Consider the following 17,500-nt stretch of genomic DNA (forward strand, 5'->3'; position numbering starts at 1 on the left):
ATCTATGACCTACCTGTCTCCGCAAAATTGTATTTGAAGTGTTCTCTTCAAACTTTGCCAACAACTGAGTTGCCATTGATTTAACTTTGTTCTGGTTCATTCCTTCTTTGCCATCACTCTGTTCTTTCCCATTGTTCGTCCCTTGGCTAGAAAAGCCCGAAGCCTGCAAGGAAACAACAAACTGTGTTTTTCTTAGGTTTCCTACAACATTCATGAAGAGAAGAGAGAGATAACACCCTTATCAGCAAAGGGTGAAAGAAAATACAGTTTACAGTATACTAAAAATGACATGTTTAGCATGCAAAAGTCACCAAAAAGTATTTTCTTTGGTCCCAGAGTACAGTAAAAGACAACATTAATCACTGCTGCTATACATAAAGCAGAGTCACAAAGGTAACTAATCAGAGAAGGGCTAGAAACCAAGCTGCAATGCAAACTCTTTAAATAAAATATTGTCTAAATAGCTGAGTTATGGAAAGGAAAAACCCCAGTGCCTTAATTGCTCTTTTGTCAGAACAGAAACTAGTGCCATTTAGTTAATGCTCTACTCCTTTACCAAATTATTTAAATTAATTTAGCTCTTCTTTAGTGCACACCACAGTAAATTCAAGGTTTTGGGGGAGAGGTTTTTTGTTCCTGCCAAGCTCCAAAGGCTAAACTTTGCCCCCCCCCCCAACTCCTGCTGCTTCCTCAGCTCTGGTGCCCATCTAGGAGCTGGACACAGGTGGGCACCACTGAACACCAACCTGCTCAAAGACACCAAAGAGTCCTTTCCGACGTCTTTTGTTGGTCTCACTTTCTTCTGTTTTCCCTTCAGCCTGAAAGCACAAGTTCCATGGGTTACTGCAGCAGCTTCCAAGTCTACCCCATCAGTTCCTCTGAGGATAACAACTTCCATCACCAGGCAGGTTAGGTGTGGCCTGTGCTCAACCAGGCACCCACAGATGAGCAGTGCCAACACATGGGGGTCTCGTGGCCCCACTAGATGCCCCAGCTCAGCAGGATTGCTCCTCGGGGCAGGGATCAGGTCAGTAAAAGCTGTCCCATAACCCCTGACTGGGAGCTCTCACTGGACTCTCATGGGTGAGAACACATGCTCATACACTTGGCTGAACACTGGCCCTACAACTTTGGTGTTTATCTTCCCCTCTTTCAGTACTGGAGAGTTTATAAATTCATAAAGCACTAGCTCATCCTTGGAGGAAAGGTTTTACATCAACAGCTATTCTGTGAATTTTCATCTAGATTACATGGTTCCTAGAGAAGTAACAAAATCCAGAAACCCCTCACTCTTCCACTATAACTGCCAAATCCTCTCTTAACCCACTTGTCTGCATGCAGATCACAAATTCATAACACAGTCATAATTTCCTTTTCAGACTAATTACTGACTGCCTTAAAGATTTGTCTCCCTCATAAGTTTCACCTCCCTAACTATGGATGAACATTACAATACTTAAGCAACCAAATTGCCTCTTTTGTGCTCGAGCTATTTCATTACTTCACTCAACTAGAGATTACACAAATCAATAATACTTTATACTCAGTCTGCACAAACTTGAAAAATAGTCAATGCTTAGAATTTTTTATCACTTCTTATTAAATTCAGTCATGAAGATTTGATACAGTGGTAATTTATGAACAATAAACTACATTCCACTTATTTGCATTTGCCCACGCTGTAACTCAGTGACTGCTCAGTCAACTTAAAAAAAAAACAAAAAAGGAATAAAGAGAGAAAGATCAAAGAATGCAGGCTTCCTTTTTACATATACACTGTTTGTAGTAAATCATTATGCAGTGAATACAAGTAATCCCAAACAACTTCTGGGCAAGCACCAAAAGAATCAGATGACAATATTTTGATTACTTTATTTCTGCTTTGCTACATTGTCTTTCAAGCACCAGCTCAGTATAACCCAGCTTTACACTACCTATAGTCATCAGTCTACCCAGAAAGGGTGAACACAGAACAGCACAATGTATTCTGTATAATAGCCTGTGCCACATAAAAGCAGAATTTGCCTGAGTGAATGGAGCAAACAAGATGCTGCCTTTCAGAAATCCAACACAAAGGACTCTCATTAACATGTTGACAAAGCAGTGAAAGACAAAGCAATTTAATTGCCGAGCAAGACTCCAAAAGGGCTGCACCCTGTATTGTGTAAACACCTCCATTCATTTATTAGTCTGGAGCACAGGAAATCTCAGTTCCTCTCCAGCCGGGCTGACACTAAGAGGAGAATGGAAAACATGATCCAGCTCGGCACAGGCTGCCAGAACAGCTACAGCCACACCAGCTCCAGGTCCTGCTTCCTGGTCTCTCACAGCCTGTGCCCAGATAAGGATCCCTCCTCCAGCCAAATCAAAGAACAAACTCCATGCCATGGAAAGTTCAGCTAGCAACACTCTGTGCTCTCCCAAAGCCTGGACAGAACATTTAATATATATACACCTGGATAATGCTAAGCACCACTTTTTGCAGGGAGAAGAACCATAAAGCTGAAGCCACAGCCAAACCCCAAACTCAAGCAGTTGCTTTCCAAGGAGCTTCATTTCCCAGCTAGTTTTAGACTGTTATGACACTCCTAAGTCTGTCCTAACCCAAATACTCTCACCCATTTTGCCTAGTTTCACGCCCTATCCAGAGCTGCAAAACCTCACACAAAATGCCTCATTTCCCAAGCTGATTTGGGAAATACCACTTCCACTCCTCATTTCGAATGAGACCCCATAGTGTGAAACCAGAGGGGCCCTTCAAGCAAATCACCTTGTGCTTTCATGTACTGCCAAGAACTACAGCTCCTGCTATGACAGAAGGCTTATTTCATGACAGGAGGTTAATCAGAGGCTGTATGACTTAGTAATGAAAAACTCTCTCCACCGCTAAAGGTCTATTCTGCAGACAACTCTTTGAAAAACAACACTGTGGTCATGATAAAAGATTTTTCTTCTGAAGAAGTCACCCACAAGAAAAGGCAAAGTTTATTTTGTCTGTTTGTTTTCTCACTGCTTGGTTATCTAGGAAACATGTCACTTGGTTTTGTGTATATGTGGGTGGCAGGGAAAAATCATTTCCTAACAAGCATATATGAGGTTAGTGGACAATTGACTGTCCACAGGTTTTGAAAATGTGTCTGTGGATGGAGCATATTCAAGACAAAAGTCAGCATAAGAAGTATCTGGAAATTCTGGAGTAATTCTTCAGGTGAAAAAAAAAATAGAAATGACATTTCTACAAGACCAGAGAGCAACAAATTTAAATAGCAATATATTAAAATACTGAGAAATGCAGTATATATGAACATGGATTAACTCAGGACTCTGCAATGCTTCACAGCTCTGGAGTCTTTAATCACCAGTGTCAGCATGTATGGGCATGGATTTTTTTGTAATACAGTGATGTAACAGGGCCTGTCAGTAAGTTTTCATTAATAAGTGACCAAGAGAGAAAAGTACATGGGCATGACTAAGAGATTATTATCCCAGAGCTGCTGATCAACCTGCCCACTGTTTGTTACCGTTGCAGGTTTCTTCTATAAGAGTTGAAAAGCACCTTCACAGCATCCACAAACTGTGCAAATCACTTTTTTTTAAACAGTGCTCCCTCCCAATCAATAAACAGCCTAGCATACCTATTATTTGAACTAATATACAACAGCATGGCTGTATATTTAACTTGAGAAATATAGAACTACAATATCGTTCTTCTCAAAGGTAGAAATAGCCCAGAAAACTATTGCAGCACATATAAGAACCCCTTATTTCTGAGCCTGAAAGTTTATTTTCATATTTTCAGGAAAAAAAAAAAATCATAGGGCAAGTCTTCCTTCACAACTTACCTTTGGTACTCGTTTTCTTGGTAAAGTTAAATTGATATAATTATTAAAGATGAAATTCGATGATTTTGCTGAACCAAGGTCGTTATTTTCTCCATTTTGCTTCTCAGCAGCATCTGTTCAAAAAACAACTGCTTACGATATTTACTTAGATTTGTTTTTAAATCATTTTGACTAAGCCAAAGCTTTCCAGTTGAACGGTGGTAGCAATTATATATAAGAAACACAGGCAAACAAAAGTCAATACATACAATGTAGGGTGACTTTTTTACAAAAGGAAGAGAAACACACAAGCATGAATGTGCATGTGCAGTCATCCTTACCACGGGATCAAGCTAACAACTTGATACATGAACTTCATGATGTCAAGCTGCAGTTATCCAGCTGCTCCTATTCCCTGAAACCACCAAGGACCCACAAAACTTTGGTCTTCAATCAAGCTTTCCCCCCTTTCCTGAGCTAAGCCCAAGGTAACTATTGCACACAGGCATGCCAGAACAGCTCAGCTGGGAAAGAACTCTTGGCTCCAGAGCAGTGCTCGTCAGCAGCCTGGATGAAGTGCTTCTCCTTCCCACACTTTCCAAAGGTGCAGGGACTTGGCTTACCCACTGCCTGCAGAGGGGTGCCCCGGAACAGCTCGTAGAACTTAGACAGGTACATGACCATGCTGAGCTTGTCAGGCTCCCCAGCTGAGCCCAGCTCCTTGGCTGTGGTCACCGGGGGGATCCCAAACTCCTGCTCGGCCACATCAAACGCCAGCTGGTTGTTTTTGACAACATCCTCTTCGTTCAGGGCATCAAAGTCACTGTGGGGACAACACATGGCATCAGTGGCTTTGCTCTCTGTTCCCCTTGGGCACATGCAGTGCTCCCTTGCAGGGAGAGGAGCACAGCAGCACCAGAAGTGAGGGCACAGGCATTTCGCTGGGTCAGAGCTACAGAGTCCACACAATTCCAAAGGTAAGAGTCTCACAAAAATCCCATTATTACAAATACCAGCTTAGCCAGGAATGTAATTTACTTTTTCACTGAACTGGATCTTGATGTAGTCCCACAAAAAAGGATCCCCTTATTTATGGGGAAATGTAATTCTTTCTCAGAAGTGTTAAGAATCTTTTCTCTCTCAAAACACAGCTGCATTACTACAGACTTCATCCATTAGCAACTGATTTCTTAGGTTTAATCAGCTCTATAAATCATCAAAGCCATGAGAAATAAATTTAGGATAGCATTCTATGGAAGTAGCATGTTATATGTGTGTGCACACACATGCAGTCACTACCTTTCTTTTTTGAAGGTGTTACACACACAGTTTGAGTGAGGACCTCCTGTCCAGGTCATAACTGAATTTAGCAGTGCACTAAATAAGTACATCACACATCTGGAACTCTGTTATCCACTCTCTAATCCATTTTCTATGGGACCTATTCTAAGACTCTGATCTTTTGAACAGCTTCCAAAATTCATGATTAAAATAAACATGTGAATAAATTACAAAGCTCCAGGCAGGATGGTTTCTTTCTCCTCACAATGAAATGTGAGTTTTTGAATCTCCAAAGAATTTCTCCTCTCAAGCCACCCACTGCTCATTTCTGAAGCACAATCCAGATTCAGAGGGGTGTCACTGGCAGCCACCTCTCTTGCCTGCCTGGCTTTCATCTGGCCAAGTCCTTCAGCAGGCTCATTGAATACAAAAAGCCAACAAGATCTAAACACAATGTTAATTAAACAGCAGGAGGTCTGTTAGCTCAGAAAGATAAATTTACCGCCTTTGCAGACAGCAGTGCTTAAGAGACCTGTTTTCCACAGGCACAAAAGATTACTTTGCTTTCTATACCTTCTCCCCTCCATAGTCACAAACAGATCCATAATTCTATTTTTTTTAACTTACCCAAGGCAAAAAAAACTATCCTATTCTTAAAATCCCAGCTCTTCCTCTGGCAGAACTGTACAAACAGGCACTCCTATTTTTTCCAATTTATCACACCTCATAAAAGAGCTCAATCATTCCTTTCACTTATCCACAATAAAAGGAGGTTGACAATAATTCACGTGTGATGCCTAAGACTCCATAGGACAACAAGAAAATGCACCCACTGCATTTTGGAGACTGCTGACAAGAAAGTGTCACCCCACTGACTGCACCCAGCAGCACCAGCAATTGTCATTTCCTCACACTTGTTACACACTGACCCTCCTGGTATCTAACTAAGGGACATAACAAAATATTCAGATGCATGAAGCTGGGATCACACAGCATTAGGACCTCAGGAACACTGCCAAAAGGGGAATGCTGGCTTATACTAAATCCCTAAGGCAGTTAATTTTCAAGGCCCATCCCTTGTTGTGCCCATGTGAAAGGGCTCTGTGCTCTCCTGGACAGAGAGCTGTGCAAAGCCTCCACCTCCACAGTCCAACATTTCCCTACTTGACTGACACAGCAACCACTACAACACATGAAGTATGGCTCATTCCAGGCTCACCCAGGATTTCTGTAACACATGACTGCCTCTATGGCTATGGTTTCAAATGGACACTAAAAACCTGTCTCCAGGACCCAGGAATGCTCTACACATTCCCCCAGCACTGCAAATTTCATTTCAAATAGGCACATGACTCCCACAAACATGATAAATCACAGAGTTCAAAGCCTTCCCAGCTCTTTGAAAGCACATATATATTTCGTTTTAAATGGTATGCAAGGACATACAGAAGAAACAAAGCAAAACCAACCCCACCCTCTCCACCCCCTCAAACATGGTCATGGTGTGCACTTCCTTGCAGAAAGCAGCCACAGAAAGAGACTGTAGAGTGCCAGTGCTGTTCTGGTTGGTCTCACACTACACTCTGGTAAATGCCTCACCCAACAAGGCCCATAGATGTCACTTACATGAGGTCAGGCCTGAAGCGATGGATGATGGCACACAGCGCGAGGCCACTTTTCCAGGAGGTGGTCAGGTCGGTGACATTAACATTTCGGTACCCCTCTGTCTGCTTCTGGCACCACGTCAAAAGCTTGTTAGGCCGAATGTCTGACTCTGCAGAAACAGGAGAATAAACATCTCAGTCAGTTTTTGCATGCTCAGCAGGCCACAAATGTTAAGCCACAGCAACCGTGAGATGCCACTTACCTTGTCTTGTGAGATTCACTGATCTTCTAATAGAGCTCACTCTTTCAAGAGGACAGTGCTGTAGCTCATTGGTAACATATAATTGTCTCACCTACAAGGAAAAGCAATTACCAGCAAAATGTCAGACAAAAAACCAGTTTTGTTTCCAGGTTAACTTTATCAGCAGCTGGTTCTACATTAAGCAGTCTCCTGAAGGTTTTGTTTACACACTCCTTGCAGCTCCTATTTATCCTAGACAAAAAAAGAACTGATTTCACAAGCAAGCCTTTTAAGTACTGACCTGGTGAGGTCGAACACAGCTCGAGTTCAAGTTCGGGTATCTCGTTCCTGGGTCAATGGTGTACTGGTCAAAGTTCTTATTAATGTTTTCAGGGGTTGTCTGAGGCAAGAGTCGGTAAATGCTCTCTCTTAGAGAGGAAAAAGATGCAAGAGTTACATATTAAAATAAATATTTATTTATATAAAGAGACTGGGGGGTTTTTCCAGCTGCCTGAACCTTATTTTGGTTCTGCCAGGACAAGTGTTACAGGCTAAATGCATAATGCATCCATCCCATTTCTTATCCCCACTCAACAGAAGGATGCCAGACAGAAAAAGCACAAGACAGACACTTAGAGCTTATGCCCATATTTTCCTGAGGCAGGAAGTGAGCAAGAAAAAGAAGAAAAAAAAAAAAAAAAAGGAGGTTACATCATCCAGTCATCTGGTTTTGCTTTAACATCCACTCAAGGAGTAACTTCTTTACCACATAACAGCACTAAATCCTGTCATCCTGCAATTCCTATAACCACCACAGCTTATTTTACTATGCTGTTCAATTTTCCATTTGGGATTAGGCTGTGTTTGAGTCATCCCACAGGCTTCTATCTTAAAACTTCTCAAAGTGCTGTAGTTAGTAAAGCTCCTGCTTGCATTACCACAACCATGACTATTCCTATTACATATCTGCCCCAAAACAGCCTGGGCAGCTGTAGCAGAGCAGGGTGGCTGCCAGCAGGAACAAATCAGCAGCTTCATCCATCAGACCACAGTGACACCAGGACTGCTGCTGTACTTATCAACAGATTTTTTGCTCCAGTCACAAAAAAGCTTACGGTGCAGCATTATAACAATTCTCCTTTGCCACATATTTATCAGCCTAAAGAGAGCACCACTAAGCCAAACTGCAGAGTTAAAATCACAAAGACCAACTACAAAAGCTGTTAGTGTTGAAGCATTTATTTAAACTTCTTTTAGGATTTTCTTTTTCATATTTTAGAACAAAAAAATCAGGCGTTGAGATGGTTGGAGGATTGGGTTTTTAAATATATATATACAGATATACAAGGTATCTTTTGTTTATTTCTCTAAGAATCACACTTAATTCTAGTGATTAAGTGATGCAGATCAGTGATTTAAACCCTAATAATATTTTTCCTGATGGCATTCTGAAATCCACTGCCTTCTACCCATGGTGTGACTCATTAAAACACTGGAAATGATGGAGACCAGAGCAGCACTCACCGTTCAGCCAGGATCTCCAACGGGGGCTTCCCCTGAGCCCAGCTCCGCACCATCCACGCAGTATCAAAGGCAGCCAAGAAGCCTCTTGCACAGCCAGTACCCATTGGCCAGAAGGGCTGTAAGAATCATTCACACTTTAATTCCTTGCATTTCTTAAGTGCTTATTACAAAAGTAACTCTCAATGCGGATTTGGAGTCTAGGGTTTCATACTGTCTTGGAAAAATAGCCCAGAAAGAGTCAAAATGCAAAATAGGCAACACTTGCCGGTTTACATGTGTCTCTCTTCCAATTATTAGGTAAGGAAGGAAAGACTGCTTCTTTCACTTCTTCGTTTTCTTAACTTATATAATTAAAAACAAATTTCTTAGCCTCAAAAGGTAAAATCTCAAAAAGGTAATAGGAGGAAAAGAAAGAAGACTCAAGAATTATTCAAGGAGAGAAAGTAAAAAAAAAAAAAAAAAAGATGCCCTTCTCATCTAGATTTGCTTTGTACTGTTCTTTTTAATTGCTTCAGGTTGTCATTGTGAGTTTAAACAAACAAAAACAAAACAAGAAAAAATAGTTGCTACATACACTTTCCACTTCAGAAAAAAAAAAAGGAACATACTACAGCAAAGAGACTGCAATAATAATATGGACCACGTTTTTGTCAATAATGGAATTCAGGAAAATTATGTCATGCACCCAAGCTGAGGACACGGAGCTCACAGATTTCAGACAGAAACACAACTTGCATAAAGCAAAATGGGATCTCAGCCAGAGGCTGCCAGCCAAGCATTAGCTATGACAAACTATGGCATAAAAAGTGAGAAAAAAAAAAGAAAAAAAAAGTCTATTCCAAAGAAAGTACCACTGCTTCAGGACATGTAAAAGAGGTCATTTTATATTGGAAGACAAATTTAATGGTTGGATTAAGGAATTAGAGTAAAAAAAATTAAAAGTACTTGTAAGGCATTCCAAGATATACCTCAAGCAAACTATCTCCAACAAGTGCCACCAGGAGCTGATGTCTGTGCCTCTCTCTTACCAGCGCAGCATTTTCAGATGCATACATGGAAGTAAAATCAAACATTGCTACATCTGGTTGGCCATAGTGATTAATTGCAAAATCCAAGGAAGGCAGTTGGTAGTTGGTTGCAAAGTCAGCAGCTTCTCTGGCATAGGACAGCAAATTGCTCTGGTTCACATTTTCCCCACAGAGCAGCAGTTCGGTATCAACGGAGTCCTGCAAGGAGAGAAGGATGTGGGATGAGAGACTCCAATATCCTCTCTGCCTTGGAACACTGCAGTCTCACAGAACGACTGGGAGCCACACATCTCACAGCAACAAGAACTGAGTGAGACTTGTCATCTCTTCCAAAAAGCCAATGCACAAACATAGGAACTACCCCAAACAGAAACTTTCCTTGCCAACACTGAACAAGCAGCTTTGTTTACAACAGAACATTATAGTTTCTTTTAGTTCCTTGGTTATGTGTTACTTTCAGAACATTATTCCCTCACATTCAAAAAGATAACATCTTCACTGCAATGCTTTTCTGCACACATGCACCCCACATCTGAAACCACAGGAGAGCAGAAACACTGATGATGTAGCATGTGGGGCTCAGCCTCAAGGTTTGACTCAACCTCTCAATAACACCACCACTTTCAAACTTAGATCATAGCAGCCTTCTGTTGTTCAGTTTTGGGCTGGGGTTTTTTTTGGCCAGAGTGATAAAGGACCCTGCCTTTACAGGTCATCCTACTTAAAGCCAGTGATCATTAATAAGGCAGGTTCTATTTCCAGCCTAATCGTGGATGAGACCCTTAATCACAGATGATACCACAGAACCGCTATTAGCCCAGTTGTTCCAGACAGACTGGGGTGGTTTTTTTTTTTTTTTTCCACTAAGACCTGAGTAGGTCAGGAAAACAGTTCTGATGAGCCACAGCTGCTGTTCCTCTGCTCCAAACTCCCCACAGACCTCCTGGGACTGCCCCCTCCTACAAACACCAGCCCCACAACCCACTCCCCCCAAGGGCTTCTGCTCTTCCTCTCTCCCACTCTGGCTGGTCATGGACAGCTCCTCTGCCCTGGGAGCTCCTGGCTTCCAAAAGGGCAGGGAATCATGGCACTGAGCTAAGTCATCTCATCAGAAAGCCAAGAAGCCCTCTGATGGTTCCCCACAAGTACTTCCTTCAGGAAATTACACTTGGCTGTTTTGGCACTGTCTTACTTTGCAAGAAAAATTGACCTCTCTTGGGTTTTCAGGAAGGGAAATTTAAGTGGTGCCATAACACTTTCTAGAAACAAAAGAAAATAAACCCCTACATTTGACAGAAGACAAAAAAAGAAAAAAAGAAAAAGAAAATGCCTCAAAATCCCAAGTACCCCTCAAAGTTCAGACCATCATGTTTATAGCCGCCTTCTATCATCTTTCACCCACTTCAGAGAATTTGCAGTTTAGCCTAGGGTAGGCTTTTATGCTTCCTTATTTGCTTGATAAAACTGGACAGAGATGTGTTCAGTTCATTCTTAGATAATCAAGGTTTTTATTTTCTGGTGTGATGATCACATCACATATTTCCAAAGTGAGTCAAGATCTCATTTCGGCCAGTTTCAGAACTGATAAATTTAGGAAGCATTGTTTTCAGTTCTCTATAGAAACTTTGAGCTGACTGAAAGGAAAAGCAAATTCTAAAAATGTCAGAGCAAGGATCCAAGCGACTTGAGCTTGAATGAAGTGATTAAGTCTACAAACACCCTCTCTAACATGCAACAACGTTTATGCAGATGTTCACACTTATTCTGTGCCAAGTAAATAAAACAAGGCTTTAACCAGCATCTTTACATACGTTAATAATCACTCCTTTGTCCAGAAGACTCTGCTTTTTTGCTGTCATCACAAAATAATGAGTGCTGTCTTTATAGTAAACAATATTCTCCAGGTCAATCCCTGAAAAGAGATACACATTTGTTACCAAGTGCAGTGCCCTGCCTGTGTCATTTACTATCAACATGTGATTGATCCCGGCAGGTGCCTTTCCTTCTTGGGATGCAGTTGCTTTCCCAGCTGGGATGAAGGATTAGTGGACAAAATGCAATGAAACAAAACAAGAGAGGAGGTTTGTCTCACCCAATAAGAGGTTTTTCTCAGCACAATTTAAAGTTGTTCTTTCAGGAACAGCCAGTTAACTACCAGCAGAGGTAGAACTGGGCGCCAAGGGAACAAAGTGTTTTTCAGGTTGCTAGGGCTCTGGCATTGAGTCTAACCAGGGGGTTTGATTTCAATTACAACTTAAAAAAAAAAAAAACAAACAACTGTAAATCAAGACTAGAATTGCTTTTACTAAGAGTGGATGCAACTATTCTGAAAGCCCTTTTCATTAAGACGTACTTCACAGTTTACATTTTTAGTATTTATGGCAGATTCTAGTTCTTCTCAGTTTATCAGCTCCACACATCAAAAAGCAAGAATAAACTCCTCCCAGAAGGGCAGAGACTTTGAAAAAGGGTTTAAGCTGTTCAGCATGTGAACGGATAGAAACAAAACAAATTATGTCTTAAGGGAAAATCTCTGGGCCCTGAAAATGCTCTTCCAAATTTGTCCAACATAGCAGACATTTTTACCGTAGAGAAAAATTTAAACATTAAAACAAACCATGATGTGGCAACACCCAAGCTAAAAAAATATCCCACTGTACCATAAATGGACACCTTCATCTGCAAGATTCTGACATCAACAACATTTTATCACTTGGAAATTTTTTATACAAAGTTTTCCAAAATCATGTCACCAGTAACAGGAGGGTGGCCTGGCACATAGAGTTCCTCTGCTGCCTCTTGTATTCGGTAGAGGAAAAAAATGAGGATGCACCCACCTGTTTCCTCTTTAAGGTCCTGGAAGAATTTCTGATTGAAGATGAAAGCAACACCACTAATTTCTTCTACCTTGGCTTCTGCAGTTGTATTTCTGTTTATAAAATTGGCAGTGATTGCTATGGCCAGCTTTCCACGAAATTCCTTCCTCCTGAAACCTGGTGAGCAAAAAAAACAATTAAAATCACTGAAAACTTCAAACTGGACTTTCAGGGATGGTCAGCTCAAGGCAGCTCAGTATCTTTCCTAGATCTACTCCTACACTTCAAACACCACACCATCAGTAGATTCCGCCATTCCTCCAAAATTCCCTTGAATATAAAGTCTTTTCTGCCCATTTTCAGCGGCAAAACTAGAGCTGTGCTGCATTCTCATTAAAAAGCCAGAAAGTCTCATTAAAAAAATGGTTGGGTGTAGAAGTAAGAGAAGAAGTCAAGGAAAAATTATGACTAAAGAAAAACATGGAACTTTTTTGGACATGTCTGGAAACAGCACGGATCAAATTCAGTGGAGGGAGACATTTTTAACATACTAAACGGCAAATTAGATATTTGTTACAGAGGTAGTAAAGAGCTCATGAAAAAAAGATGGAAGAGATCAGTAGTCAAAAGCAGCAGAGAAAGAGGTGAAAAATAGAAACCTCTGTAGCAGTGCTTAGGTGCACACACTAATGAGACTTTTCAAAGACATTTGGGTTTGAAAAACATTCAGTGGCTCAAATGTTCTATTTCCAAGGTGAGACCAACAGAGAAATTCCTCTCTCTCTCCATCTTTGCTTCCACTTTTCACAAAAAAAAGCCCACTAAGCCACAATCTTGCAACCACATATTCAAGTTTTTCCATTCGTATGTTCCCCTTATCCATAATTAAATTAAGTAGGACTGAGGATCCTTAGAATATTTTTAGCCCACTGCAGATCACTTCAGAGAATATGTGTATTTTATAAAAAGAAATAAATTGGTTACAAATTTTTTCCTCTCTGCTTCTTGATGTGCTTGTTATTTCATTGGGATAGATTTAATACGACAACACCAGCTTCTGTACATATCTTCAGTGCAACAATTCTCCCCTAGATCTTGGTGTGATGATAAACATTAAGTTCTCAATAGAGCCTGCAGCCAAGGTAAGAATAATTAGGGTTTGCTGCTACCTCACTATTTAAACAGTCTTTTATGGGGGACAGCTGGCCAACAATGTAGGGAAATTTCCAGTACAGCATTATAAGGAATTAGCTGTAAGCACACTGTGGTTGGCAGATAAAAGAATAAGCAGACAAACTACGAAGCTAATTAAAAAAAAAGGAAATAGTGTACTTAGTGAATGGAAACTAGCATGGCTGTAATTAGAGTTAAAAGGGAAATATATAATTAAGTAACAGGCTGGTCTGTGTGATGCAGGAGCAGCTTATCTAGTGTCTCTCTGGGAAAGATATTTCAGGTGGTCTGAATTCTCAGCAGTGACTCAAGTTCAGGAAGCATTTACCCCCACTCCTCCCACACACCTTAGAGCTATTTATTATATTTAGCTGTTGTTTCTAAAGGAATTGCTTCTGAAGCTTAGTTTCGTTTACAAAAAAGCAATGCCTCTGTTGCCCTCATTAAACACCTGGCAGTCACCTTGTGGTCATTAGTTCAAGCATACAGGGCAAATTCACAGCACAACAGCAAAGGCTATGCAATTCCTGACATGTATCCCATCAGCCTCCTTCAAGTTAGATCATCACATAATTACTAAAGCTTGAAGCAAGCCCAATGGCACCATAATACATTCTGTAGGCAGTGCAGATACACAGAGCTCAGAAGCAGTAATGACATTAAGTGTCTTATTTTGAGCAACAACTTAACAACAAAATCAAAAGATACCACATAAAGTAATAGCTTTCACACAGACTTCAGCAGATTGAAAGGTAACCTGTTGCTTTGTGTTCTCCTCTGACTTCCTCTTCTCCTTTCTGTCTTTCAAGATATCCTAAAGATCATTAGTAAGTTTAAAGACACACATTTACCCACCTTCTAATGTGTTCCTGCGGCCATCCGCACCGATGATAACATCAAATTCATACTCTGACAAAGGGTGATCCATGGGGAGAAATTCAGCCCTCCAACCAGTCTCTGAAAACATAAATAGTATTTACTAATTCTTCAGTATTACAGTGGAGAAGTGATTTCAGAGTCTGAGGAAAGGGCACTAGAATAAAGGGTTTATTTCTCATTCTCTGACCACCTAGTGCAATAACCTTCTCTGAGACGCACATCACAAGAAAATGCTCAAGTACTTCATTCTCACAGAAATAACCCCACAGCCACCTTACCAGGACAGTACACACATGTGGTTGCAGCAAGGAAGAGCTGGCTATCAAAAAAAGAAAAATAGCATTCTATCATCAATGCTTTTAATTGTCTTCTAAACAGAAACTAAATGGAAGCATACTCACAAAGCTAAATACAATCTTGTTACAAAGCTGATTATGTGGAAGGGCTTGTACTGCCCCTATTTTAAAATTATACATACTTTAGCTACTTAAACCAATATATGTCACTACATGACCCTTTAAAGAAATAGCATAGTATTTTAATTAAACTCAAATTTTAAAATATTCTCTTGTTACCACATCCTAAATACTAATATTAAAAAATAAATATAAAGAAAATGAGAAATCTTTTTCCATTGTTTAAAAATCTTGCATAAGAATTCCGGTAAAACTCAGTGTGCCAGTGGGAGTTTTATCACATGTGAAAGCAAAATGAGGCCCTGGGCGCTTAATCCATCCTCAATATTTACATTATCAATCAAAATTTGTTTTTGCAAGAGGATCCCAAGCAGCCACACCAGACTCCCTACAAAGCCTCAAATGCATGCCAGGAGGCATAGTGCAAAACCTCAGCTTCTCAGCCTGGGTTGTATTTTAAGATTTATCAGTGTTCTGGCAGACTGATACTTATCAGGCCTATAACTGCACAGAGCAAGGCTGGCTGAATAAGAAGAGCAAAAACCTCCTATTTTTTTAAGCAGAGTTCAGCTGCCTTGAATGACTTCCAATAACACCTGACACAAAAAGAAGTTGCTGTGAACAGAACTATATTATAATAAACCATACTTTGGTTTTCTTGATCTTCAGGAGGCTCCAGGACTTTCACAAATTCCAGGTTCACGTGAATTTCAACTCCCAGGATAAGTGCAACTTTGAAGAGGATGAGTTGAAGCTGTCGAATACCTGTGGGCAGCAAGTAACAAAGATGTATTTGATAAGCAAGCAATCACAGTTGCTACCAGCCTGCTAGGGAACTAAAATTTGTTGTTAACACAAGCATGTAGCATTACTTTTTCCCATACTGTAATGAATGCAAATGTAGCAACCACCACAGGACGTTGTTCTCTTCCTTCTACTTCTCCTCCTGCAGCACAATCTTGGGGGAAAAACTCATTTCAGTTGAGTTTCTTGGAATACTTTTGTAGAAGTTTGCCTCTTAATGATATTTAAAGGATCTACTAACCTGAGTGTTTTAGAAAATTTTACAGCATATTTCCCTGTAAAGGAAAATATGTCCACTCTGCTATTTGTGTCTACCTCCAACATACTGGAATTAATATCAGTTTCGTCATAATTCATAATCAAATTGTTTAACAATACCAGACTAACAAAAAAAGCTGCTCCATAAGACTAGCTCATTCTATTGCCACTTTGCTTACATGAGACCATTTTTTCTCCTGTGTGCACACATGCACTTGCACATGTTTAAGGTGGATGAACTTTCTGCTAAACCAAGAAAGACTCCATTAATCTTCTGATCCTGGTAACCTCTTATCCGAACAGTGCCTGTGCCCTCAGATACTTACTGATGTGATCAATAGATCCTGCACAGAATTTTCCATAAAACTTCTTTGCTCCCAGTCCCCGGAGGTCGTGGATGGTAAATGGCCAGAGATGCAGCACATTGTTCCTCGAGAAAGTGTCCCGCTTCTCCACGACGACAACTTTGGCTCCCAGGAAGGCAAGTTCTATGGCAGTGCGCAAGCCACAGGGGCCACCTCCAATAATTAAACACTGGCAGAGAAAAGGAGGAGTTTGATACAGCGTTTTGCATTACTTCCACACAGTTTCCAGCTTACTCTATTGGTCTGACTTGAAATTCAACTAGACTTGCACTACTGAGAGTGCAAACAATTTATTTAAATCAATGAAAATTAGATTTTTTCGCGTGTGGTGTTCAGCCAATTTGTATAGGAGGATAAACTGTGCTTAATGGAGACATAAAAGAATCAGGTGAAGAATAACTGAAAGAACAGCAAAAAGCCAAACACATTTCTAACTCTTAGCATTTCTCAAGTGCTTGCAATAAACAGCATTACAGCTGTGTAAAAGGGAGGAGAAAGGAAGTAACTGGTTTTAGTGTAGGCTTTTCTTATTTTAAAGAGGAAATGGGTGTACATTTACTAGATTTGTTAGACAAACCAACGATAAGCCAGAAGCTTTACAGTACTAGCTACTCTCTTTCAAGCAAAGGTGGATACAACAGCCTGATTCACCTATTGATATAAAGCAGAACACGTCAAGGGAGCTCAGCAGACCTGTCCTGTTTCACCAGGGCCAGGGAGCTCGGCCTGTCCCATTCCATTTTACCTAGTGCTAAACATCCTCACCTTCAGGACAATCACATTTCAGGAGCTTAAATCTAAGTTTGGGCATCCTCAGAAGAATCGCTTCCAAAACAATTATGGAGGATTCTTGCCCAAATTTTAGTTGACAGCTGTAATTTTTCACAGACTAACAGGCAAAGGATTTCCAGAAAGCAAACTAATTAAATCCCAAACATATCTAATGCTTACATTCAATCCCTTCCCTGATTACTAAAAACTGATTAGAAACAGTCTTATGGCTGGACAATGCTGCTGTTCATACCTCCTGCAATCCACCCCCCCTCCCTAAACCCCCCCAGATTTCCCAAAATCCATGCCATGAGTTCCAGCTCTGTGGTGGCTGGAGCAGGGAGAGCTGAGGTGGGTCTGGGAGGACAGGAGAGCTCCAGCACAGCCGAGTTGGGCCGTGCTGAGAACCCAAGCCCATTATGTCAGAGGCCAGACACGCTCCTGTTCGTCCCACACACAGAGCCAGACAGTGATTGCAGTTTCAAAGTAAGCTCAAGCTGTATCTGCAGGCTTGCTGG

The 17,500-nt window shown here is 40.8% G+C and overlaps 1 protein-coding gene across 4 annotated transcripts in view; it reads right to left on the minus strand.

The window, feature by feature from the left end:
• Window positions 1–17,500, minus strand: part of MICAL2 (microtubule associated monooxygenase, calponin and LIM domain containing 2) — a 115,437-nt gene that overhangs the window by 59,123 nt on the left and 38,814 nt on the right. For all 4 annotated transcript variants that reach the window (XM_085063099.1, XM_085063098.1, XM_085063097.1 and 1 more), the window contains exons 3-16: window positions 16,173–16,380; window positions 15,433–15,549; window positions 14,345–14,446; window positions 12,338–12,493; window positions 11,312–11,412; window positions 9,441–9,698; window positions 8,473–8,588; window positions 7,250–7,376; window positions 6,970–7,060; window positions 6,729–6,876; window positions 4,445–4,644; window positions 3,843–3,955; window positions 747–818; window positions 14–163 (exon numbers count right to left, since the gene is read on the minus strand). In XM_085063099.1, coding sequence (XP_084919225.1) covers window positions 14–163; window positions 747–818; window positions 3,843–3,955; window positions 4,445–4,644; window positions 6,729–6,876; window positions 6,970–7,060; window positions 7,250–7,376; window positions 8,473–8,588; window positions 9,441–9,698; window positions 11,312–11,412; window positions 12,338–12,493; window positions 14,345–14,446; window positions 15,433–15,549; window positions 16,173–16,380 — 1,959 coding nt within the window. The remainder of the gene's footprint in view (window positions 1–13; window positions 164–746; window positions 819–3,842; window positions 3,956–4,444; window positions 4,645–6,728; window positions 6,877–6,969; window positions 7,061–7,249; window positions 7,377–8,472; window positions 8,589–9,440; window positions 9,699–11,311; window positions 11,413–12,337; window positions 12,494–14,344; window positions 14,447–15,432; window positions 15,550–16,172; window positions 16,381–17,500) is intronic.

This window comes from Lichenostomus cassidix, chromosome 5 (assembly GCF_008360975.1).
Source record: "Lichenostomus cassidix isolate B80296 chromosome 5, HeHo_3.0, whole genome shotgun sequence".
NCBI classification, from domain to species: domain Eukaryota; kingdom Metazoa; phylum Chordata; class Aves; order Passeriformes; family Meliphagidae; genus Lichenostomus; species Lichenostomus cassidix.